The sequence below is a fragment of the Antedon bifida genome, chromosome 6 (genome assembly GCF_963402885.1).
Source record: "Antedon bifida chromosome 6, ecAntBifi1.1, whole genome shotgun sequence".
Classification (NCBI taxonomy): domain Eukaryota; kingdom Metazoa; phylum Echinodermata; class Crinoidea; order Comatulida; family Antedonidae; genus Antedon; species Antedon bifida.
The window spans coordinates 21,880,327-21,904,689 of record NC_136231.1 but is presented as its reverse complement, the minus strand read 5'-3'; the positions used below and the strand labels follow the sequence as shown (position 1 = coordinate 21,904,689).

The following is a 24,363-nucleotide window of genomic DNA, read 5'->3' as shown; positions in this document are numbered from 1 at the left end:
CAACGTAACGCAGCCTACGCAACATAAGACAATTCCCTTCTAATAATTGTGTTGCCCCCGCCTGCGTGAAATCAAACCTACGATGTTTGTAGCACTATTGCGTCGTCGGTTCCCACTTGTGATTACGCAATACAGCACTTTGCGTCGATGTGTTGCGTTCTAGTGGGAACCACGCTTTATTGTCGTAGCGTTGTGTTACGTTGCGTCGCTAGTGGGAACCACGCTTTATTGTCTATTATGCACATTTTCTCTGTATTCATGTCATGTTGAAATAAACCGTTGACGGATAAAAAATCTGTAGTGTTAGTGCACTTCCGCTTCTTCTTAAGATGTGACCAAAGTAGGCTAGCTTTCTTTTCACGATCAGTTGTCTCTTCACACCAAGTTCCTCAAGTATGCTTGTTCTGTTTGTCCTTTCCTCTTCCCATGTGATTTTTAGTAATCTTTTTAAGAACCACATTTCAGCAGCAAGCATCATATTCTCATCGGCTTTCTTAAGAGCCGTAAAGAAATAAACTTCTTACAAGAGTGTTGATTAATTTCATCTTCAGTGCTGTTGTAAGACCGTGACCGTGATCATTCCTGAAGTTCTATCTATCTTGGCCATTCTGATCCTTGTTTTAATATCAATTATGCAGTTTGCAGTGGATGTTTTAACTGAGCCTAGATAATTGAAGTGGTTGACGTCATCAACGAACTCTTCGTAAATTGAAACAAAAGAAGTAACCCTAATCGTACGAGAATACCAAGCAACTCCACTAAAATCACAAAGACAAAGTTGTTAAAGAAAGTCTTAAAAGTTTATGTAGAGACATGTGTGTAGGCCTATTTGTCTTTTAAGAACAAGATAGCACCCATGACTGAGAAGGATATTGAATGAATTGTTTTGTTTGATAATGTTTGTCATTGGTAATTGAGGAGTGAGGAAAAGCACAAGAACAATAATATATATATATTGATAATCTCTCAAACGTGACCCAATAGAGAATAACAACAACTTACCAGGAGCAGGGGATCCTCAAGTCCGACAATGGAGATATGTTTGAACCACGAACCGAAAATGCTTTCCAGGATAATCACTCAAAAAGGGTTCCGTGTTTTTTTTTAAAGAAGTGCCTGAACGCAAATCCAATGTACCCAGCCGATTCAGAAGATGTATTGGCTCATTTTTTGTCAACTTGTAAATGTTACAATAAAAACAATTGAGCAATGACACCCTATCGATAGTGAGAATAGGAAGGGGATATGTTTAAGTAAGCAGATAAGAATATAGACGAACACGTATGCAAAAATGCCACGAAAACTTGATGGTATATGAAATAGCCCAAATCGAGATGGAATCAAATTATCTGACGGAATTACATCAGTTTACAAAACCAAAAGAGACAATGCCTGGATCAAAGTAATTCAGTGGATTTGGAAAAATATATTTGAGTTAAGTTAAGATCGTGTTTACCAATTTTAATTAAGTTTAATGCCTTTTATATCACAAAAAAGGATTATAAAGTGAGAAAAACCAATAGGTAAACATTTATTTTGGAAACAGCTAGGAAATTGCAAGTTGTAACTGCTCATAAACATTCTATTGTTACACAACTTATACGAATTTTCTTTAAAAGACTTTTGTCTTCTAGGTTGTATGTTAATCCGTATGATTGTCCTTTACTAGAATTTATTCTGATTCTAGAATATTTATGTCGATAGAAAATAATGTCAGAGCTCAATGTACAGTTTTCTAGAAAAGTGGTCATGTCATTTTTTCTTTTATTTTGTAGTCCAAAATACTATGGATATTGCAAGGTACTAGCACAGTGTGGAAGTAAATAGTGTAACGTTAATTTTGTAAAGCGCGGCCCCCAAACCTGATCACCTGGGTAGCTATGCAAAAAGAACAAAATAATGTTAGGAAACCTAAAACCTAAATTCTTAGTATTTTTCATTAAATTGTGTGATGATTAATTAAGTGTTACAGCAATTGACGTAACACAACGTCTGTATACGCCCGTTATATCATGGTTGATCGGTAAACTTCAATAACTTACCTGATGATGCATTATGACGCATACATTAAATAAAGGTAACCAATCAGATACTGGTATATATTGTTTGTATTGTATTTGCTAGTGACAATACCTCTTCTATTTTTATTCGGAATGACCGCACCTGTTGTCGATATAATGAGTTGGTAGTATTACTACCTAATAGTATTTTGTAGACACTTTGAGGATTGTAGTAGTATAATAAATCATTAACTATGTCTCGAACTGATATTGGAAATATAGACGATTTAGCAACTCTCTCTAATCTTGACGAAGCAATTCTACTTGAAGAACTGAAATGCCGCTACAACCAGGATAAAATTTACGTGAGTTAAGTTCAGGGCTAATAATTAGAGCCCCTTCTTGATTGTTTACAGTACACGTCATTAGTAGTGGGTACAAGAGTCGTAGTAGGCCTAGTACTGAAAATTCAATGCATTTTAAACAATATGTTAATAGTAATACTATATATTCTTTTCAGACCTATGTTGGAGATATTTTGGTAGCCGTGAATCCATTTCGAGACATTGGGATTTATGGCAAAGAGGTAAGAAGGTGTTCTTTACAAATTACCATAACAAAGCCATGCGTATCATAACAATAGTAAATAAATCCAAGGTCAATGTTTACAGAGAACGTAATAATGTATGCATACTGTTTAATTTGATAGCGAACAGGAAATGTTACAGTAATAGTGCATAGTAATGACTGAAACAAAACCATTTAATGTATTTTGCACCAATGTACGTTATTAGGCCTACCCTAATTGACAAACACTTGTAATGCCTTTTATCTTTCCAATATAACTAAACATTAGTACTAAAGTGCATTGTTGTTATTATAAGGCCTATCAATACAATATAATAATATAGTAATGGAACGCAAGTTTTGGAGATGATAAAAATTGCATCATTATTATGAAACTTTCTCAAAAAATGAAAATTGATGATAATTGCATTGATGATGAAAATTTCATCTATGAAAATTGAATTTAAAACTCATTACAAATATGTTTGCAAAGACTGAAGTTTCAATTCCTGAACCTGACCTAGTATTTTTTTTTTAAATTTTAAATTTGGTATAAATCAAAAAGACTAACTGAGAATGTGTACCCTTGAAATGGAATCAATATATTGATATGCAAAAAAACTTAAAATAAATTAATGAAGTTTGAATTTTTTTTTTTATGAAATGAAAGAAAATAATATTAAATATATAATATATATATTTTTTCTTTTTCTGCCTGTTTTACTTTATCTTTTTTATTTAGCTTTTCGCTTTTTTTCTCCATTGAGATCCAGCCACTGATACCCACAGCATTGTCATTTTTCAGTAATTTGCCTTTGGATTGATATAATATATATATATTTTTAAATCTTACATTTCAGACAATCAAAGAAAATAATGTACAGTATCTCATCCAATTCAATAAAAATAATGTTTTTTTTAGGTTTCTGAAAAATACAAGAGCCAAAAGCGTACTGCGAATCCGCCACATATATTTGGAGTATCTGATGCTGCATATCAGGCTATGGTGACGGGAAGCTCAATAGGGGGTAAAAGAAACCAGTGTATTGTTATCAGGTAATTTATTTTAGTGACACCATTGCTTTTGCGTTCTGACATAAGTATAAAGCAGTGGTTTATCTGGTCTTTACAACAGATAAACAGGTGAAACAAAATATGTATATAGTGCCATAAAATGGACAAATGGTTCAATGCTCTCCTCGATCATAGAACAAGTCTTCTCGGATAAGTACTAAACCTGAAGTTCTAGCGTACACATCTGACTCGTCGGCACTTTTAAGAACCTAGTGCATCTTCCGGAAGTTTAGGGGTGACCTTGGTGGGTCTGGTCCATATCAGCCTCTGCCATGTAGTGCATTGTAAGTGTTGCACTGTAGCTGCTGTTGGCATGCAGAGGACCCAATCCAAATGTCCTCAATTGAGAATGAATAATATTAAAAAAAACAAAGTATGCAAATGAACTGTATGGTGTTAAAAATGATATTTGTAAAAGTTATTATTTTTGTTAAGTGGTGAAAGTGGAGCTGGGAAGACAGAGAGCACCAAATTGATCATTAAACACCTCATTGACATTTGTCATGGCAAATCTCAACTTGAACAACAGATTCTACAGGTAATTAAGAATGAGAATGAGTTTATTTTAGTTATATTATAGAATATACCTACAGAAGAAGAAAGAAGACATTTTATCAAGAGACACAAAATATAAACTAAATATAAATATGAAAGATATATAACATTAAACATTACAAATATGCAGATATAATAAACTTCATATCAAAGAGTTGAAAAGTTAAAAACAATCAAATAATAACTAACTGGAATTATATGCATGAAAAGAGTAAGAGATAATGCTTTCTCGGCCATAACCTGTAAATAACTGTAAATAACAATTAAGTAATAATGGATTTTTCTTTTTCTATATTTATAGGTGAATCCCCTACTTGAGGCATTTGGCAATGCACAAACAGTTATGAATGATAACTCAAGTAGATTTGGAAAATATATTCAGCTTAAATTCATGAATGGTGCTGGTAAGTAAAAGGCATACCAATCATCATCTTTCATTAGAAGCAATTTTTTCCTTCTTCCAAGCAGTCACTGACACTCACCCATGCTGTTACACGATCTCTCCACTTCTTCCTGTTTTGTGCATCATGTTCTTCCAAACTGATCTTTCTTTTACCATATCTTTCCAGGTCACCTTTACTCTTCTACATCCAACCTCTAACTTTTTAACCTTTCATCATTTCTTTAGAACATGTCCCATCCATCTTAGGGACTTTATTTCTGCCATCATATCATTTCTTTCTGTTCTCAAAATTCTAATTGAATTAATAATAAAAAACATTTTTGTAAATAAAAAAGTATGAATGTAAAACACTGGGCCTTATTTTCTATTTGAAACTTAAAACCTTTTCCAAATACAAGGAATGTCCAAGTTGTATGGAAAGTTCACATTATTTGTACTTAAGTAGAACGTAGAAAAATAGATATTCTTGATTGTAAGAGTATGCCGAAGTATTGCTGCAGCACAATTATCAATTGGTATTTGTGACCATTTGTAGAAATTCATTTTTATATTTTTAATACAACTGTGTTTTTTTTATGAAGTCATGGGAGCTAAAATTTCAGAATATTTGCTTGAGAAGTCACGTGTTATTTATCAAAATTCAGAAGAAGAGAATTTTCATATCTTCTACTATATGTTTGCTGGTTTAAGTCCAGAAGATTCTAAAAGATATAAACTGAAAAATGCAGAAAACTACAAGTAAGATTAGTAAATCAGTTTCAGATTTTTATTTTATATTGAGTATTTATAAAGCTGTTTATTTAGTATTTGTAATTGGCCTTTAAAAAGCTTAATAGGAATATAAGCACTGCAAGATATCTTGGTGCTAAACTTACCCAGTATAAGTTCTGAACTTTCCGGCGTTAATAAAAAAAATGATTACCCTACAGTAGTATTAAAACAATTAAATAGATAAACTGTGAAAATCTTTTCTTCTGTTTAGATATTTAACAAATGGTTCTGGAAGAGTTCAGACAAAATCAGCAGAAACAAAAAAACTGTTTTCTGAAGTGAATAATGCAATGGATCTGGTTGGTTTCCTTGATGAGGTGAGTTATAAATAGTAATTTTCTATTTTCTTGGTCTTTTACTTTTTATGTAAATAAAATGATCTTCAACTGAGAAGATTATTCTTGTAATTATCAACTTGGAATTACAACTTTTCAGGAGAAATCTGGTAATGTAAAAATGTAAAAGTTATTCATGCCTTTTTTCCCTCTTGTTTTGGCCAAACCATCATTACCATGACATTTACCGTATATATATAATTTGTGGATTTTTAAAGATATTTGTTATTTACAGTTTCCTATGGATATTAAGTCTGAAATAAAGATAAATGAAATGAATAGTTCTTTCTTTGTACGCTCTTGATACAGTATTAATCAAATGTTATGTAGCTCCATTTTTCTTTTGCTTAGACCCTAAGCTCTTTTAAACATGTTCTGTTATGGTCACTAATTAAAAAGTGGTCCTAAAAGTACTTATTCTGTAATTGTTGACTTTTGATTGTATTTTAGGAAAAAGAGGACATGTTTGTTATTCTTGCAGCGGTTCTGGCATTCGGTCAAATTGAGTTTGATACAAATGATAATGATGCAGCCATCATTAAGAATCCACAGGCAGTGCAAGTTATTTGTGTGAGTATTTAGTTCAGCGGTCACATTATGTTCTAAAATAATACACCCTATTGTTTTCTTTTATTTAATCTATTATAGTTATTGATTCAACGCAAGTTTCAAAATGTTTCTAAATGTTGTATTTGAGCAGGACTTGATTGGAATGCAGAAGGATGAGTTATGTGGCATTTTGACATATGCAACAAGTTCTGCTCATGGAGAAGTCTTTCAACGTAACTACACTGCAGAGCAAGCCTGTGACGCTAGAGATGCTATGACTAAAGCTTTGTATGGCCGTCTCTTTAGTTGGATTGTAAATAAAATTAACCAGCTTCTAGCCTCTGAAGAAGATCTAGATGCAAGTAAATGTACAGAAGTTGGTAAGAACATTTATTTTTAATTGGAGCTTTATCAAATTCTTAGGGTAGGCTTAAACCTGAATATGTCAGTGGCTTTGGCATTGAATGGTGGACCAGCTCATCTGTGTGTTGAACATTTGTAAAAACATAGTTCAACTAGGCATCTATTAAAAGTGATCCATATTCCCAACATGTTTTGATGCACTGCCTCACCTCCTACTACCACTAACAGTAAAAGGGCAGCTTTTATTCAAATGTTCCTTTTCTGTATATTCACAGGTATTTTAGATATATTTGGATTTGAACATCTACAAACCAACAGCTTTGAACAAGCCTGTATTAACCTTGCAAATGAGCAGCTTCAATTCTTCTTCAATCAGGTAAGTAAATGAACACTCAAGGAATTTATGAGCAAACATAGTATAGAAGTATACATTTCAAAATATGTAGTGCCCCCTCTACAATCTTAGTACATGTTACATGGACAAAAGCTTTTGTTAAATCAAGGAGTTTAATATTCAATTGATTTAACCCTGACCTAAATTCATATTTCATTTTTATGAAAATGTCAATCACTTTGAAACCATCACGGTTGAGAGATGCACTGTTAATTTTTGTTGTTAATATCATATTGCTTAATTGCCCCATTATACATAGCCTATGGCACCATAAATGTTAATGGATGGAAAGAAGTTGGCAAAAACCACCTGTCCAGTAATAATTCTGCAAATCATTGTGTATAACATGCTACTATACAAATTTACATGTAAATTTATTTATTTATTTTTTAAATAAGAAGAATTATATGTTAACTTTTTATGAAATTCATTTCTTACTGTGAGGAACCAATTATATTGGCACTAAAATACCAATTAAAAAAACTTTAAATTAACTTCTTCTCAATAGAAATTGACCATTACACCCATTTTAATCTTTTTGTAATATATTTTTATATAGCACATTTTTCTTCTGGAGCAAGAGGAGTACAAGAATGAAGGAGTTGATTGGAAAAATATACCATTTGTCAACAATCAGCCACTGTTGGTTAGTATGCACCGTTCTGTTTTTATACAAAATAGATTTTAAACATTTTATATAAATAGTATGTATGATATGCTATTATAAAAACTTTATAAAAGGTGGGAGGCAAACCATTATTCTAGTAGTTTTCTTTAAGTTAAGGTAATATAATTTAAATAAAATGTCTTCAGACAAGATGTTTTAACTGTTGTTCTGACTGTTCTACTATATTCATGGTGTTACATGTTTTTTCGAATATTTTTTAAAAACATTACCACAAACAAAAAAATTTTTAGTGACATTATCATGGTTCACAATTTACATCACTGTCTCAAAATGTCAGATTTTTGCCCATGTATAGTATATCAGCGGGAGGTTTAGAATTCATGTTCTGTGCCTGTTGTGTGTATATATATATATATATAAATCATACTCTCAAATTATTGAAACAGTGCTCATATTCGGCCGAATATGTGCACTGTTTCAATAATGTATATAGTAGTATGTAGGCTATAGTGATTGTTTGTGCAAAGCCTGTAAAACAATCCTGAAAGTACTGTAGTTTAATCTATATTATAACTTTATTTTTTATGAAGGATCTGTTTCTTGCAAAACCAATTGGAATATTTGCACTCCTGGATGAAGAAAGCCATTTCCCTAAGGTTTGTGAAGATTAATTTTAAACAAGAAATATCACTTGTCTTATCTGTCAATCACATGTCCTTAGGCTCTCTTATAAATCATTCAAGATATTGCTTCCTCAGAGTGCAATAGTTCATAAGTTAATAAGGCCAAATCAAAAAAAGAGTTAGTTTCACATCCCCTCCCTTATAAAAATAATTAGCATAATTTGCATACTATTTTTCATAAAAAATACAAATAATTTTATTCTGTTTACTATCAAAATTGTTGAGTGCACATATCCACCAAAGTGCTCAAGGTGCTTGTGGAAAACCAAAGGAAATCTAATCCGTAAACATAAAAAATTACCAAATATAGACAAAAACCCACTTAGTTAGTAATCATTAGTAAAATTATTATCATTTTCAGTTTTTCATTATCATATGAGAATTTAAAAACAAAAAATATTGTGAAATAAATTTTAAAAATAAAATAAATAGTCAAAAATAAAATCTCAGACATGAAACTACAATTTTTTTTATTTGGCCTACTTGTAATTGTATGATCATATTTCAACATTATATTGATCTTCTCTCATTATATGCCTTAGAAATGATAATAATTCAAAATTGTATAAATTGCATGTATGAATGAATTCAATCTATATCACCATTTAAAATAAAATTGTCTTATTTTGTATAACAAAGCAAAAATGTTTATAAAGCAAAATGTTTATAAAGTCAACTCAACATTATCACCATGAGTTTAACAAGTTTTATATCTTCCTACTTATTTAATATTCAATTGATTTCAAATAAGTTTTATAATATTTGTTATGTATGTACAGGGAACTGATCATTCACTGGTTGAGAAGATGGGTCAAAACTTTTCTAAGAATCACCACTACATAAAGGCTAAAGTGTCTACCAGTAATAATTTCAGCATTGACCACTATGCTGGACGGGTCAGTATAATTATGCTTACCATATTGAAAAAGAGTCATAGGAATTTTAGTTCAAACCTTCATCATCATATCATCATCATCACTGGTTCATCATCATCATCACCACCACACTCCGTGATTATGAGGTTTTAACACACTAATAAAATGTTCTTTTAGTATCTACATAAAAGCTTTGAGATCCAACAAAGTTGTTAAAACAACCTCATTGTTTCATGGAAAAATATCCCCTTAATTGGAGTGTCCCAAAGTAGGCGTTGTACTGTATTATGACAAGAACTTTTTAAATTTTATTTGTGTTAATTGTTAAAATATTAAAGTGCTGTATTCTATTTATAGGTTGAATACAATGCTAACAATTTTCTTGAGAAGAATCGTGACTCATTACCAAATGGAACTATGCAAGTGTTTCAGGGGTCAAGCATCCATCTTCTTAGCCTTATATTTAAAGGTATATTTTTAGTGGAACAATTTTTGTAAAATTATGTTTCTACTGAAAAATTTCAAAAGAACAGTTTCCTACGAAACCATTTTTATGAAAAGGATCGCTTTGCAACTAAACATTTCTCCACAGAAAACGTTTTAAAAAATGGTATTTGGCGAGAATCGCAATCAATTAGGGTTTTTAAAATCAATAAACAATTCTTCTGCTGGCAAGAAATTACTGTTTTTTCAAAATATGGTATTTAAATCTGTATTTTCTTGCTCAGCAGAAACAGGCCCTAAAAAAACTTTTGTTCAATTTCTTTCATGTCTGGGAAGAGGAACACTAGTAGACCAAACCAATCATTCGGGACACCTCACACTGTTTGTGATTTTGGTAGTTGCAGAAGTGAATTACTTGAATTACCTGACATTTAAATATAATCTTAACTAAGCCCAATTGTGCATATTTACCTATATCAATTTACACATACAAACTGGATTTAACTGTCTGTCAGCATTGCATTATTACTGTTGCACCATTATTAATTTAAAAAAAATCTTTTAGGTACTATATCACGCACAGGAACACTTGCATTACAGAGGAGAAGCAGCAAAAAATCAACAGTTAAATCAAGAAGACGAAGGGTAAGAACATTGATAGAAAGAAGTGAATTCTATAGTATAGTTCCTTTTACACAGATCAGTGAGACGGTTATATTACAATAACTTCACAAAACTCCAGATTGTGTGTGAAAATCTTTTTTGTTCTGTAAAGATGCAATTTTTTCCCAATTCACACATAAAACGATAGAATTAACTAAAAAGAACTACCTTCTGTAGCAATACTAGCTTCTTTACTGCATGCTGTAATTTATGTGTGAAAAGAGCATAGACTATAGAACTCACCTGATACACCAAACACAAAATTGGGTTAAGTTTTGCGAGCCAAAATGTATAGAAAATATAGAAGCCATATTTTTGTTTTCAAGTTTTGCTGATATTGTATAATAAATAACTTGTAAAATTTCATTGTTCGGAGTTCAGCAGGAAGCTTATACCAAAGTTTTGGTGCATATCCATGAGCGTGCGGTCACCGTGCGTTCTGTTTTAAAAGTAGCATATATAAGAGAACCCACTAAATTTTGTGTAAACGGCTAACAAGAGTACAGATTTATGTTTAACTGTAGGAGAACTATAGGCCTACTTATATATATACCATATTAATGTAAATTGTATATTACATAATAGAGAACACCTAAAGTAATGAAGGCTGCAGCTGGAAAGAAGAAACTTACTGTATGTGCACAGTTTAAGGTAATTTTTATTAAAATATTTCTAAGGCCGAGTAGTAGTGAACTAAATATTCAATGGAATAAAAATAAACTAATAATGTTTTACAAACTATGTAGACATAGTATACATCAACATTTAACATATTTTCTTCTGTAATTTGTTTTTAATATTAATTGCAATTTTTAAAAATATTAACATAAAGAGTACCACTGATTCAAAGGTCAACAAATAAATAGATAAAACTAATATCTATACTATTACTGTATGTAAGCCTACATTTACTATAATTAAATTTTCAGAACTCACTGTCAGTGTTAATGGAACGATTAGATCTATCCAACCCTCATTTTATTCGATGTGTGAAACCAAACACTTCAAAAGCTGCTCGGAAATTTGAAGCAAAATTTGTCACTGCTCAGGTGAGAATCATACATTACAGTTATTATTTAACAATATTATTTCCTCACGTGAATAGAGTATAAATAACAGTGTTCATCATGGACCTGATAATTGTCTAATATCAAACACCGAGCATCACAAATGTAGCCAATGTACAATGTCAAATCGAAAGGGACAAAACATTTATGTTACATATTTCTTTTCTTCTTACTTTTCTCTGAAAAAAGCATTTTTAAAAATTTATTTCAACTATTAACTTAAAAAATTGAGATATACAAAAGGTTGATGATGCTTTTATAGAAAAGATTTTATGTACTACACTAATGCATTATGCTTTATTAATAGCTCCGTTACACAGGAATGCTTGAGACAACTAGGATTAGGAAGCTTGGATACGCAGTTCGACCTCTTTTTGCAGATTTTGTTAAAAGGTTACCATATCAATTACTGTTATATTTTTTATTGTATATGTCTCTCTAGGGATGCCATTTAAAATTAAACTTTGCATTAAATAAATGTGTACGTGTTTGAAACTCTGTAATGGATCACTAATTATGCATAAATAACACGATGCTGAATTTTGTCTAAATACACAATTTCTAGTTACATTTTGCAATCAACCTACTTCTGTTTAAAATGTGTTACCCTTAAAATCAACAACATGAATATGAAAGTATGATAGCAAAAATAGATTTAAAAACGTTCAAAATTTAAAAATGTGTAAAGTGATTTTACAAATTTTTTTTGTTCCTCTACAGATACCGTATCTTGGCATTAAGTCCAAACCTTGTAACAGATAACCGTGGAGTTATCAAGATTTTGACTGACATGAAACTAACTGATTGGCAGATTGGGTAGGATTAATTATATTGTATTTTTTATTTTACATTTTCCCAAAAATCGGCCTATTTGTATACTTTTTCAATTTAACATAATTTGTAGTGATGATGTATGCACAGATTAATCAATCAAATTCAATGCTTAATTGTCCATGATGAGAATAGAACATGATATTGGAGTTAAAGATAAGTTGAGCCTAAAATATATGCAAGGCTTTGTGTACTGACATTTGTGAACTGATGGTCTGACCCATTTTGGATTTAGCTATAGTTCACACTCTTTTGCCACAGAAACAAATCAATTTCAGCATGAGTCAGAGTATTATAATGATAATGAGATCTGTATTAACACACAACTACTAACATGTGGACATCATATCTAAAGCAATAAGGAAATACAAGATGAATCTATTTTATTAAACTTCAAGGGAATAAAATGTGAAGTCATCTTGTATTGTTTTATTACTGTATTATTATAATTGATTTTGAAAAACCATATCATGAAGCCCCAGTGGTCTATAATGATCTAATAATTAATCAATCCATTACATCACTGGGTGGTTTAGAATTTCTCTATGCCTTTTAATTAATTCATTTCCAGTATATCACTGGGTGGTTTAGAATTTTTAAATGAGTTAAATGTATATAATTAATTAATTTCTAGTTTCACTGCCTATAAATTTAAATATATTATAAATAAATATTCATCCTAAATCTGTAGAAAGACAAAAGTATTCCTGAAGTACTATCATCAAGAAAAACTGGAAGAAAAAATGGTTGAAATGGGAAAGTCTGCCATTCAGATGCAGAAAGTTGTACGAGGCTTCTTGGTACGTGTCAAATTCCGACGAATGTTGGAAGTTGCACGCCGTGAAGCAAGAGAGGCAAAGGAGTTTCTTGAAAAGATGAAACAATTATCTTTAGAGAACAAACAAATCCAGTTGAAATTAGTTGAACAAGATAAGGATATTCCTTCAGGTAAATTTTAATTGCATGATTTTGCATTCAACAATAAGGTGCTTTTTATAAAACAAATTAAAACTTATTGGGCTCAATAATACCATTTTTAAAATTCCCAGTTCAATGGAAAAAAACAATTTTGTTAACTTATGGTTTCTTTTAATATACATTCGTAAATAGTAACACAGTATGTGCTCATAGCATTTCACTTTGTAACTTGCATACTAAAATACTCCTGTTGACCTGTTTGTTTTGCTGTATACAATTTTCTTAGATTATTTTGATGAAAAGAATGAACCAGCACCAGTCATTCAAATTCTTGATGTACCACCACCACCAACGGTAAACTTTGCTCCTGCATCTACTACAGCAGAGAATAGAGATGAAGTGAGTAGTTTGAACTATTTAGTATGACCTTTTCATTCAGGGAGGCACCTTTTTTGTAGTACATGTATCAATAATGCCCTTTTTTACGGGTAGAGTGAACGGTGTGAGGTAACCTAGTATTCTGGTGACACGTTTTTACTGTTGAGAGCCAGTTAGTGACAGATCAAGCACTCATAATTTACCCAAAAATATTTTAACTTAGGCCCATGAGTCAGGGGGTGATACAGATCAAGAGGACATTTTGGAAGATGAATTTATTCGTACAAAAGAGGTTGGAAAGTTTGGCGAAAAGGGAACACGGGCAGCATCTGTACGTTGGTTTCAACAGACACAGACAGAACAAGTTAGACAGACATCAGATGGACAGTTTGCTCCTTGGTTTCATGGTATCATTACGAGGAGGTGAGTAGGCCTATCTTTATATACTGTACTTGTGTATAAATTTATATAGGCCTACTTTAAAACAGATTAAATTCTGAATTTCCTTTTTCCAAACACAATCTACCAATTGTTGTAAAAGAGAGATAAGAATAAGTTTTGAGAAAATATTATGATATTATTAAATGCAAATTGTTAAGACCTTTTTAGTATAAGTCCTTATCAACCTAGTCAAAGTTATTATGACTTTGTCTCCTTGACTTTTAGTTGTTTTTATAATAATAGAATTATGATCACTTCTATACAGTTGTATCAGGAAAAAGTAATATGTAAAGTAAGATTTACCCTTTGTCAAATCACAGCAGAATAATTGAGAATGCTGTACAGTAATTTCAAAAATTCATTATTGGGAATGTATGCTCGATTTAATATTAATTCTTCGTCTACCATCGCTAATATTTTAATTGAGTCATTAGATTATTAGATTTGGACTTCACTCACTTGTCTATCAGTTTATGAAATATTGGCCTCATTTAATGTAAAGGGACATATCAAATGTAGAGGTTGTAACTGAAAACTGAGGATCCACAGACCTATGGCTGCCAGTAGCAATCCCTTACGGCTAAAGATGAACATGATTTGTGAATACTCTGATGGTTCATTGTTTTACATGTATTGATTTTCAATTTCCAGAGCATCTGAGCAATTACTGGAAAATAAAACAATTGGATGTTTCTTGATACGTGTTAGTGAAAGTCGCTTTGGTTATTCATTGTCAATTAAGTAAGTTTTGTGTATCAGTTTTGTGTATCAGATCACAATGTAGTTTGTAGCCTTGGTATTTTTTAAAGAAAAGAAAAAAAATCAAATTATACCACAATCCAAACAATATTAGAAATTATTTCATTCATAATATTTCAGTATCATCATTGTTTCTGTATTTCTCACTATTAACTTCTTAATGGTAGGCAATATTATGTAATTAGTGGTATTTCCATTGCATGTGTTTATTCATTTTGTTTTTCAATTATTAATTCCTTTTGCTTCTATTTGACTTAAATATTTTGACTATAAGTTCTTTTTATGTAAATGTTGTACATATTTCTTTAGTGGTAATTACTATAACTCTAATGTTAAAAATATTTTCCTGTAGGCCTACACACCTACCGTATGTCATCGTATGCTAGACGACCTATGTACATTTCCGTCATGAAGTGTTGCAGTGTTTTTATAGTGTACATGTTAATAAGAAAAAACAAATTTTCTTTTAGGACACCATCAAAAATTAAGCATTTTATGATTGATCAATTACGCAATGGCAAGTATGTTGTGGTTGGGGAGCTACCAGTATTTAAAACACTAAATGAGATGGTTGCATACTACCAAAAGGTATTGATACACATCTACTGTATAATATATCTGAACCTTCATTTTGCTTATAATGCCGCTTTCATTGTGGATTTGCAATACTTGATTGACAATTTAGTTAACTGACAATTCTAAATGTTTGTAAATAAATTAATACTCTTAATACTAAATCTAGATAAAAATTATGCTAAATGTTTTAATTCAAATAAAATTCATTTTTTTTTTACAGAATCCAGTATCTCCTTATTCTGACTACTTAACTGAAGCATGTGGACAGGTGGGTATTAATTTATCAAATAATACAATATTATTTGCTGTAAAGATTTTATAATAAAACATATTTCTCTAATAATAACATTATGCAGGAGTAGGTACCAAAACTGTAACCTAGTAATATGTGACTAAGTTGGATTATTACGATTGATTAGGTGAAAGTGGATGGTGTGCCTGTCATGTGTATTTGCTACTATTAACATTAATGTTATTGTAGATGCATTTTAATACTTATTGATAAATCAATCAACCAATCAATCAATATATTTATACTGTTAAAAGGCTTGACCAAACAGTCAGGTGGCAAGGCCCTGGAAAATTATGCCTATTTGGGGAATAGGTTTAGATATGAACATCTGGAGATTGATTTAATTAAGATAGATACAAATTTGTACTGTTATTATTTATATTATGAACTATAGATTCAAACATTTCATTTCAAGAGCCATTGATTGTAATAGTAAACCATACTGAGTAAACCATACTGTAATAGTAATCTGTAGGCCTACTGTTGTAAACAACATACAGTATTTTAGTAACCAAATAATAGTAACCTATTAATACCATACGGTAATAGTAACCCATTGATAGTAACCCATACTGCAATGGATTGGTGTATGCTTTTCTTCATTACAATATAATATTTCAGACTATAGTTTATTTTTATAATAAATTTAACAAAATGCCCTATAGTTTTATAAATCTTTACCACATTACACTAGTACTGAAGTGACAGTATATATAATGCAATAAATAGTTTATAACTATTTTAAACAAATTCTAAGTTTGAGATGGAATTTTCCATACAACTATAGCCCTATTAACCATTTTGTTTGGAAATTTGATAATGAATAGTAACTTTTATTCAGGTATCTGATGACTTTGATTATGCAGAGCTGATCATTAATGAATCGGAATCAGATGATTACCAAGGAATTGAACCAATTGCAGTAAGTTTTACACATTTTTCAAACTTTCCAAAAAAAAAAATGATGGTGATGATAACAATGTTGGTGACATGATTAATTAATCCTATTTTAGTCTTAGGCCATGGGGAATACATTATATGGTTCTCATCAACTGATTGCATTGGAAATTCGTCATAAAATGTTCTTGCTTCTTCCAGAAATATAATAAACAACTGAGATTGAGAGTGAAAAATGAAAATAGGACAGTACGTTACATTCTATTCACAAAAATGACTTTCTATATTCATATATCCATAGTAAAAGTGTTGGCCTAACAGGATACTTATAATACTATGACCTGTTAGTCAATGTGTTTGCGCATGTGATTATAATCTGAAGATGAAAGTTTACCAAAATCCTGCACCAAAATGTTGAGAGTTGCTGATGAGAATCATATAATGCAATTTGCCTGGCCTTATCATGAGCTCACCTTTTTTTTACAAAAGATTAAAATCACATCACCTGCTATCAACTGACACAGTAGATTCTTGCATTGATATTTCTATTCTATTCCTTTTATTATGACTAATTATTTCCCCCCTTTATCTCATTTGTTAATGGCCCCATTAAAATGGTGGGACTGGACATGCATTAAAATGAGCTTATTTAAAGCAGAGAGGTTTAAAGTATTGTCCATATATCAATGACTATTTAAATACTACATTGTGGATTATAAGCATTGATAATGATCAGCTTCGGCTGAATGGACCACCCTTGTTAAATATTTTAGAAATAAAATAAAAATTAAATTAAAATCCAGAGTTATTTTATTAAACTCTATGTCATTGTAATTGTCTTGCACATTTATTTTACTGTACAAGGGTGTAACAGCACAGTTTTACATTTTGTATTATAAATACAATATTTATACAAAATAAATAAATGTTTTTATTTTGTATGAATATTTACATATTACCAATCATTTAATCAAATAGAACATTCCATGTTTTCAAATATTCGTAACAATTTGACATATTTTATTTGTATAATGTACAATGAAACCTATATACAACTACTTTTTGGAGTAGTTAAAAGAAAGGCAAAAGCAAAAAATAATTTGTTCCTCACGTAGCCCCAAGAAGACTATCTGTCCCCAAGAAATGCTATGGCTGGTGAAGGTGCAAGCAGTGATACAGCCAGTGTAATTAGAAGAACGCCAAACCGTCTCACATCTAAGGAAAAAACTACAAATGCGTCTGGCGAAACAGCTGTAAGTCGAGCCTCCTACATTAGTCTTATTGGGGAAAAGGTATGCTTGCTTGGTCACAGTGCATATCGGCAACTGTTCATTTTGCCCACCGAGTATGGAGCGCCCAAATTCATGATTCGCCAAAAAGGCCAAATATCATTTTCACTTGGCTTAGGCCAAGTTGAGTTGAGAATGTATTTATTACCCTCTCATATTAGAAGATTGGTAAGTAAAGCTATGACGTAATGAGAATGGCGTATCATGAATTTAGGCATTCTATAAACGGCGGCCAAAATGACTGGTGCCAAAAATGATTGACACCTGCTTGCTTTTAGTTCTGCAACTGCATTTCATTCATCTTATGAATACCATCATTTGTTTTATTTTTCAGTGCATTTTTGTTTTCATTGCCTGCTTATTTCTTTTAAAAACAAGTTTTCATTTTTATATTATAATTTTGGTTCACATTGCCTTAGCAGCTGAGACATTTTTCAGCTTGCTAATTAACTTACTTTATAAGCAGATTTGTTGTTTTCTTCTTTTTGGGGAGAGTGGGGGAAGGGGTGATGGTGCATATGGTATGTGCATTTGGCCTTAATAACCAGCTTTTTTTTTTCTTTTTATGATTTGATTATATTATTAGTAATACATGATGATTTCTTGGTGTTATTTATGTTGTTTGAATGTGTCAATTTCATATTAGCTATATAAAGTTATATTTTTTCAGTTTATTTCTATTGCAGAATCATTAACTACCCACTTTAATCACTCATTAATACTGTATGAAACCTCACTGCACACACTGTATAATACACTATGATATCACATTTTCAATTTATTTTATTTGTCTATAAAGTTGCTGCTGTCTGTTGACATCTGTGAGTGATCTGTATAAATTACAGGGCTTAATTAATACTGGTTTGTTCTCCATCAATGGTGTTTCAACATTAATGACACTAGTATAATAGCTAGCAGTTACTGTAATCTATAGTGATAGTATAATGTGACTAATTAATTCACGATAACTACATACATTCTTATATGGGAATGAATTTTGTACTTTGTATGTACAGCTTTTTATAAATGGTATTATGCCGTACAGGATGAGAGAACTATATTTTATCTAAGTACAGTAGGTAATTCCCATTCAATAACTCCACATACTAAGAAACAGTGTTAGAAAGTTTCCAACCAAATGACCGATATATGATATATGACATTGTTTTTTTTGTTCAAAATGTATTTTGTATATATATTTTTCAGGAACCAGTTGCCCCTGTGCAAGTCAGAAAAGTAAAAGAGGTACATACTACAACCATTATATAATAAATATTTTCTATAATTTTTTCATTCAAATATTTTTTCATTCTAATTTTTACTATTGCAAACTCGAGTAATTTTTGATATTTTTGGTTTCTTTTTAATTTACAGAAGCCCGCTGATAAAGATAAAAGAACATCTATCGCTGGCAGTATTCGCTCATTTTTTTCTAAGAAGTAAAGTTGTTTAAAAGAAAATAAATTATAATAAACCACCTAGAATATCGCTTATTTGCCTGGATATCACATTTTATGATAAATACGATAGTATAAAGAGTCTTGGGAATGTTAATACAGTATTGTGTGATAGTCTTGTAAACGGAAAGACTTGCGTTAGTTCACTATAATTCTTAAAATATTATATTTTGTGAACCAAAATTATGGTGCAAATTTAGAACAATTTTGATTAATTATGTGTATTAATGTATCAAAGTTCATTCATCATACACTACTAAAAATAATTAATTTTTACTATTAATAATGCAAATTAATTTATTAATAGTAATAATAATTAGTAGTATGAATTATTAGTATGTGACATGTGTATAAAGTGGAATTATTCACATTTCTTATTTTATAATTTTTTTTATAATTTTATAATATATTTGAGAGTGTTGCCTTGCACTTTTTGAAAATAAATTTAAAAGGTTACCTAGGTAAAGATTTTTTGTACCAATGTTTTATAGAATAATGCTAAATTGTTTGGTGGTGGAAATATTTCAACATAGAATATATAATTATAAACGGTACATGCGGGTGAAAAATATTTTGTTTTTATTAGAAAAATATACATATATTGGTGATAACAAAGAATTTTTCAGAATTTTAATGGCTTGCAGTAATAGTATGTAATAAAAATATGTAAATTTGATTCATAAAACTATATTATAGTTTTTTATAACTACTGTATTTTGACATATTTTATGGAATATTTGTACTGTTGATGCTTTCAATTTGTGTACTGAATAGTACCAGGGTGTAACAGCACATTTTTTTTTCATTAAGTGTTAAAATGTTTTTTATTTCATATGAATATTTTGCATATACCCAATCAATAGACATTCCATATTTCAAAAATTTGTACCACTGTATTTGACATCTTGTATTTGTATAGATTTGCATTAGAGTAAATTTTAACACAATGACTTATTTCACAAGCCTTGATCTGTTTCACTCCTGTCAACAAAGTGATATTTAAAATGTTGATGGTAATAAAGTAAAAAATTAATATATATTTTAAACCCAGAAATATAATACTGTGTATAACTGTAGTATAATTAAAAACATTTGTATAGAGAATAACTTTTTCATATATGTTTGATTTCTAAAGTAGACTACAGAATAGAATGTATGGTATATGGCATTTACTACAGACTTAAAAAAAAAAGTATTAATGCAAGTAAAAACTTAAATATGCCTTGATTTTGAAGTGATTTTTCATAAATAATAACTCATAACAAAATTATTGGTTGTTCCTGTCTCCTTTGTCAAGTGTACAGTATTTTGTAATCCTGATTTGGCAAAATGTTAAAATGTTACTGAAAACTCAATATTATTTATTAAAAGCATTCATCACGATTAACAAAAGTGAAGACATTCTCTATCTTTTAGTTAATAATCAAATAATATGGTGAAATTTATTCCAAAATCTACACATGAGAGCTACATAAAGTATAATTTACATCTAAATTTGATAAGTGTACATATGAATAAATAATAATTGTGTATGAATAAATAAATATATGATAAATGTATAAAGAATATAGCCTCATCAGGTATAATCGATAAAAGATAATCGAGTTCACTTAAGTACAGTACTCAATTTGTTTCCACATAAATATTTGTTCAATGAATAAGAATACGCATAGAAAATTGCATAAATGAGAATAATAAATTATGCATTGGTGTAAGGACATTAATTTCAATTTCTATTTATTTCCACATAACAACTATATTATACAATAACATTATAAAAATAGTTAAACTATGAAAAAAAGTAGTTCAGTGATGTGGCGGGAGAGTCAGATAAGTCAAAAAGACTTCTCTGAAATCTCAGAAATTGACAATGAAATTAATTTTAAAATTACTATTTTATATTGTACATGTATTATTTTCAAATGCAAACAAAAAACATTCAAATACTCCCTGAAAAACTGACATTCCAGATTTATGCAAAACTAGACTTTATTAGAAACTAATTTTGAAAAATTATTTAAAAAGGTTAATGAGACTTCAGTAAATGGCGTTCAGGCTCATGCCTTTTAACAGCACGTAATTATGAATTCATAAATGGACACAATTAGTCGAGTGAAAAACCATGTACAGGTCAAATTCTATTCTTTGATATGCATTTTCATATAAAGCTAGACAATCTATGGAAGGCATATTTGGCCGGGGTGTTAGGATTTATGGTGTTTTATCAATAGACCACACTGCAAAGAAGTTTAAATAAATCAATAAATTATTTAAATCCATCTATGGTAGGCCTACAGTTTGCAATATCACTGCATGGTAAAGATAGAGTTACCTATTAGTGCATGGTAAATGAAAGTCATACCGAACCACGGAAAAGCATGTTATAGGGCCAACTGTTACATTTATTACTTTAGTAAATAGACATTTTAATGAACAAGGCCAACAGCCATAAGTCGCGTGCTAAAACGCATAGTGATACCAGACCGACCGACATAGTGAACTATAGAGTCGCGTCCACGCGACTAAAAATGGGCAAATTGTATTGTTTTTGATAATTTTATTCATATAAAATATGTTCTCTACACAAACAAAACAATTTTCACCACATTATGTACTATATTTTAATCTAAATATTATGTTCATGCCCCACAGAAAGAGTGGTGTTATTAGGGTACAATTATTATGAAGAAAATCCATTAAAATGTATGTATTACACTTGCTACGGTAGACAATCACATCCATGGATATCGTTCAGCATCATATGGTTGAGATTCATCAGTGTATTCTGATATTGGTTTACTAAATGATGTGTTCTTCTTGAATGGTGTATCAGTTTTAACTTGGGTAACACCCTGTAAATTAATGAAAAATAAAAAAAATCAGTTTATTGTAATAATTGTTTGAAAATAGATGTGCAATTGTGACATAACATACAATATTACACAACATTCTCAGAACTGTATCACCATATAAAACAAAATTCTACAGTATCATAGAAAAATTCTTTAATACAGCATTTCTCATGTCTACCGCTGTATCATGACCTGTAGGATTAGGTTTATGGTCTATGATACATGTGAAAAACATTTTCCTATGATGCTGAGGAAATCTAGATAAATAGTGAGACTCGGGTATATGAGTGTAGATTAAAAGAATAGTAGTAAATATTATATTATATTTTTGTAGCTGATGTGTTTAATATGAATTACGTTGAATAAATGAAGTGTTAATAAACTGAGGTAATATTGAATATCTCAGCACATATTGATGATACAGATACAGTAACTCAAGATTGTAATAAGTGTTTGTGACATCACCATATTGATTTTTAAGAAAATCATTAATCATGGACTGTTGAAATCTATTATTTACAATCCTTGGCAAATTCTTTGCAAGCATTTTGCCAATTAAAAATTAAAGGAGCAAGGATATTTACAAAAAATAGTTATTAGTATAGTAGGTAGATTATAAAATGTGTGATAAAAATAAAAGAATTTCAGGAAGCCTTTCCTTAAATTATGGTTAACACCAGCAAACACAATAATAATTATGAATAAATCAATGACCCACATGGCAAAAATGTCTTTCTATGGTGGCCTTTTATTTTCAAGACGCACCATACAGTAGGTTATATTACTGTTAAGTTTGCATTAAAAAAAAATACTGACATTTTCTATTTGCTAGCTATAGACATTTTTAATCAGGACTACTGAAATTCATTTTCTAGAGTGCACAAATATTACTTACATGGATCTTATTTTTGTGTGTACTCCAAAAGGTTACTGGTTGTTCTGTCTCTACATTGTGCTCAAATTGAGGTTGTATTTCCTTCGATTGAAAACCTTCCACGGTAAAGTCTTTTTTGGTAATAGAAACATATTCTACATCTGGAGGAGGAGGATTGAATTCCTGGTTTACTTCTTGTGCTACTTGTTCAAACAGTGCCTTCTCTAAAAGCTCACGTTTCCGCCCTATCAAACAATGATGAATATATTATTAAAAACTAAAAAATAAGTTAAAACATTTTTATGTATTGTGCAAGGAATTATCAGTCAATGTTAGCATGATAAGTATGCACCGAGTTGTGAGTGAATGAGTTTCTATTAGTATTAGTACCACACTTTTTATTTAAGGCATAAGCGCATTGACAACTTAATATTAAATAACTTTATGGGGTGATTTTAAAATCCTAAAACTTGTACTGTGGTTTTTTTAAATTATCATCATCATCATAAAATGCTACTAATGCTATTAATAATAAACTGTTACACTGTGACATTATCAAGTACATCAATGCATATTTTTATCATTCAAATGAAAAACAGTCAAAGACTAAAACCACAGCAAAGACTACACATATTAATTGAGCATTACAGTAGTACTGTAGTAGTAACACTAACAGTAATCATTTAAATTGCTCAGTTTTGCCAAAAAAGGAATGTATCAAGGAATACAGGTTATTTAGAGGAATAAATGTGTGACCTACCTTTAGTACGAACTTGTGACTTTGGAGGTTCTCGGTAGGAGTTTTTGCAAGTTGTTAATTTTTCAGTTTCGTTTGTATTAATTGACATGATTCCTGGGTGCCCATCTTTAAAGGCTGCAGTTGTTGGTTTTTCATTGTCTTGATGTGAAGTTTCTTCGTACCCCAAATCTTTACAGCACCTCTTAAATAAGAAAAATAGATATTAATTTATTTAGGCTAGGCCCCTAGCCTAGTATTATAATCTAGGCCCTCTAAGATAAGCCTAGGCCCTATTTACTAGGCCTACCAAAGTATAGGAGGCTAACTCCTGACCCTATCTAGAGGCCTAGCCTTGGCCTATGTTTATGCCTCCTAGAGTCCTAGTAGGCCTGGCCTAGCCCTAGTATTATTAATTAGGCTAGAAAGGTGTCTCTTATCTTACCTCTTCTACCCAATTCTCTAGAAGGCACCTGCCATCAGAATTATTGATAGTTCTAGTAGCATTAAGAGTGGTCATTCTCAACAATTTCAATTAATTAGGCTACCTATCTCCTCGCTCTGACTCTGTTTTTATGTTGTTAAAAAACGTCTCATTCAGTGCGCGTAGCGTTGCTAAGCCGTTGCCACGGACTTTATATTGTATTTTATAATACGATTTAAATAAATGTTGATATTCAAATAGTAAAACA

The 24,363-nt window shown here is 30.6% G+C and overlaps 2 protein-coding genes across 4 annotated transcripts; one reads left to right on the top strand and one right to left on the bottom strand.

Annotated features, from left to right (window-relative positions):
• The first annotated feature begins 2,249 nt into the window (after positions 1–2,249).
• On the top strand, positions 2,250–20,809 carry LOC144844109 (myosin-IIIb-like). Of its 3 annotated transcripts, none has more exons than XM_078700838.1 (29): positions 2,250–2,365; positions 2,521–2,586; positions 3,490–3,623; positions 4,077–4,179; positions 4,498–4,600; positions 5,181–5,337; positions 5,582–5,687; positions 6,156–6,275; positions 6,406–6,634; positions 6,893–6,993; positions 7,571–7,657; positions 8,230–8,295; positions 9,102–9,218; positions 9,555–9,666; positions 10,207–10,286; positions 10,890–10,955; positions 11,234–11,353; positions 11,679–11,764; positions 12,092–12,187; positions 12,894–13,150; positions 13,407–13,519; positions 13,722–13,921; positions 14,591–14,680; positions 15,169–15,286; positions 15,495–15,542; positions 16,408–16,488; positions 17,579–17,755; positions 18,959–18,997; positions 19,127–20,809. In XM_078700838.1, the coding sequence occupies exons 1-29, from the start codon at positions 2,255–2,257 to the stop codon at positions 19,193–19,195; spliced, it is 3,252 nt and encodes a 1,083-aa protein (XP_078556964.1). In that variant the 5' UTR covers positions 2,250–2,254; the 3' UTR covers positions 19,196–20,809. The 3 variants fall into 3 exon arrangements, with proteins under 3 accessions (XP_078556964.1, XP_078556965.1, XP_078556966.1); XM_078700839.1 differs by having other exon boundaries at positions 17,579–17,716; positions 19,127–20,808; XM_078700840.1 differs by lacking the exon at positions 17,579–17,755.
• A 996-nt stretch (positions 20,810–21,805) lies between these two features.
• Positions 21,806–24,256, bottom strand: LOC144844111 (sperm-associated antigen 8-like). Its single transcript, XM_078700841.1, has 4 exons — positions 24,117–24,256; positions 23,696–23,876; positions 22,957–23,180; positions 21,806–22,061 (listed from the first exon to the last, which is right to left on the bottom strand). Exons 1-4 carry the CDS (start codon positions 24,189–24,191, stop codon positions 21,942–21,944), a joined length of 600 nt encoding a protein of 199 aa, XP_078556967.1. The 5' UTR covers positions 24,192–24,256; the 3' UTR covers positions 21,806–21,941.
• Between the last annotated feature and the right edge of the window lie 107 nt (positions 24,257–24,363).

Coding starts and splice junctions, on each gene's coding strand:
- LOC144844109 (XM_078700838.1), top strand. CDS start 2,255: ATGTCTCGAACTGATATTGGAAATATAGACGATTTAGCAACTCTCTCT. Junction 2,587..3,489: donor TTGGGATTTATGGCAAAGAG/GTAAGAAGGTGT, acceptor TGTTTTTTTTAG/GTTTCTGAAAAATACAAGAG. Junction 18,998..19,126: donor AAGTCAGAAAAGTAAAAGAG/GTACATACTACA, acceptor TTTAATTTACAG/AAGCCCGCTGATAAAGATAA.
- LOC144844111 (XM_078700841.1), bottom strand. CDS start 24,191: ATGACCACTCTTAATGCTACTAGAACTATCAATAATTCTGATGGCAGG. Junction 23,877..24,116: donor TAGAGAATTGGGTAGAAGAG/GTAAGATAAGAG, acceptor TTCTTATTTAAG/AGGTGCTGTAAAGATTTGGG. Junction 23,181..23,695: donor GTCACAAGTTCGTACTAAAG/GTAGGTCACACA, acceptor ATTGTTTGATAG/GGCGGAAACGTGAGCTTTTA.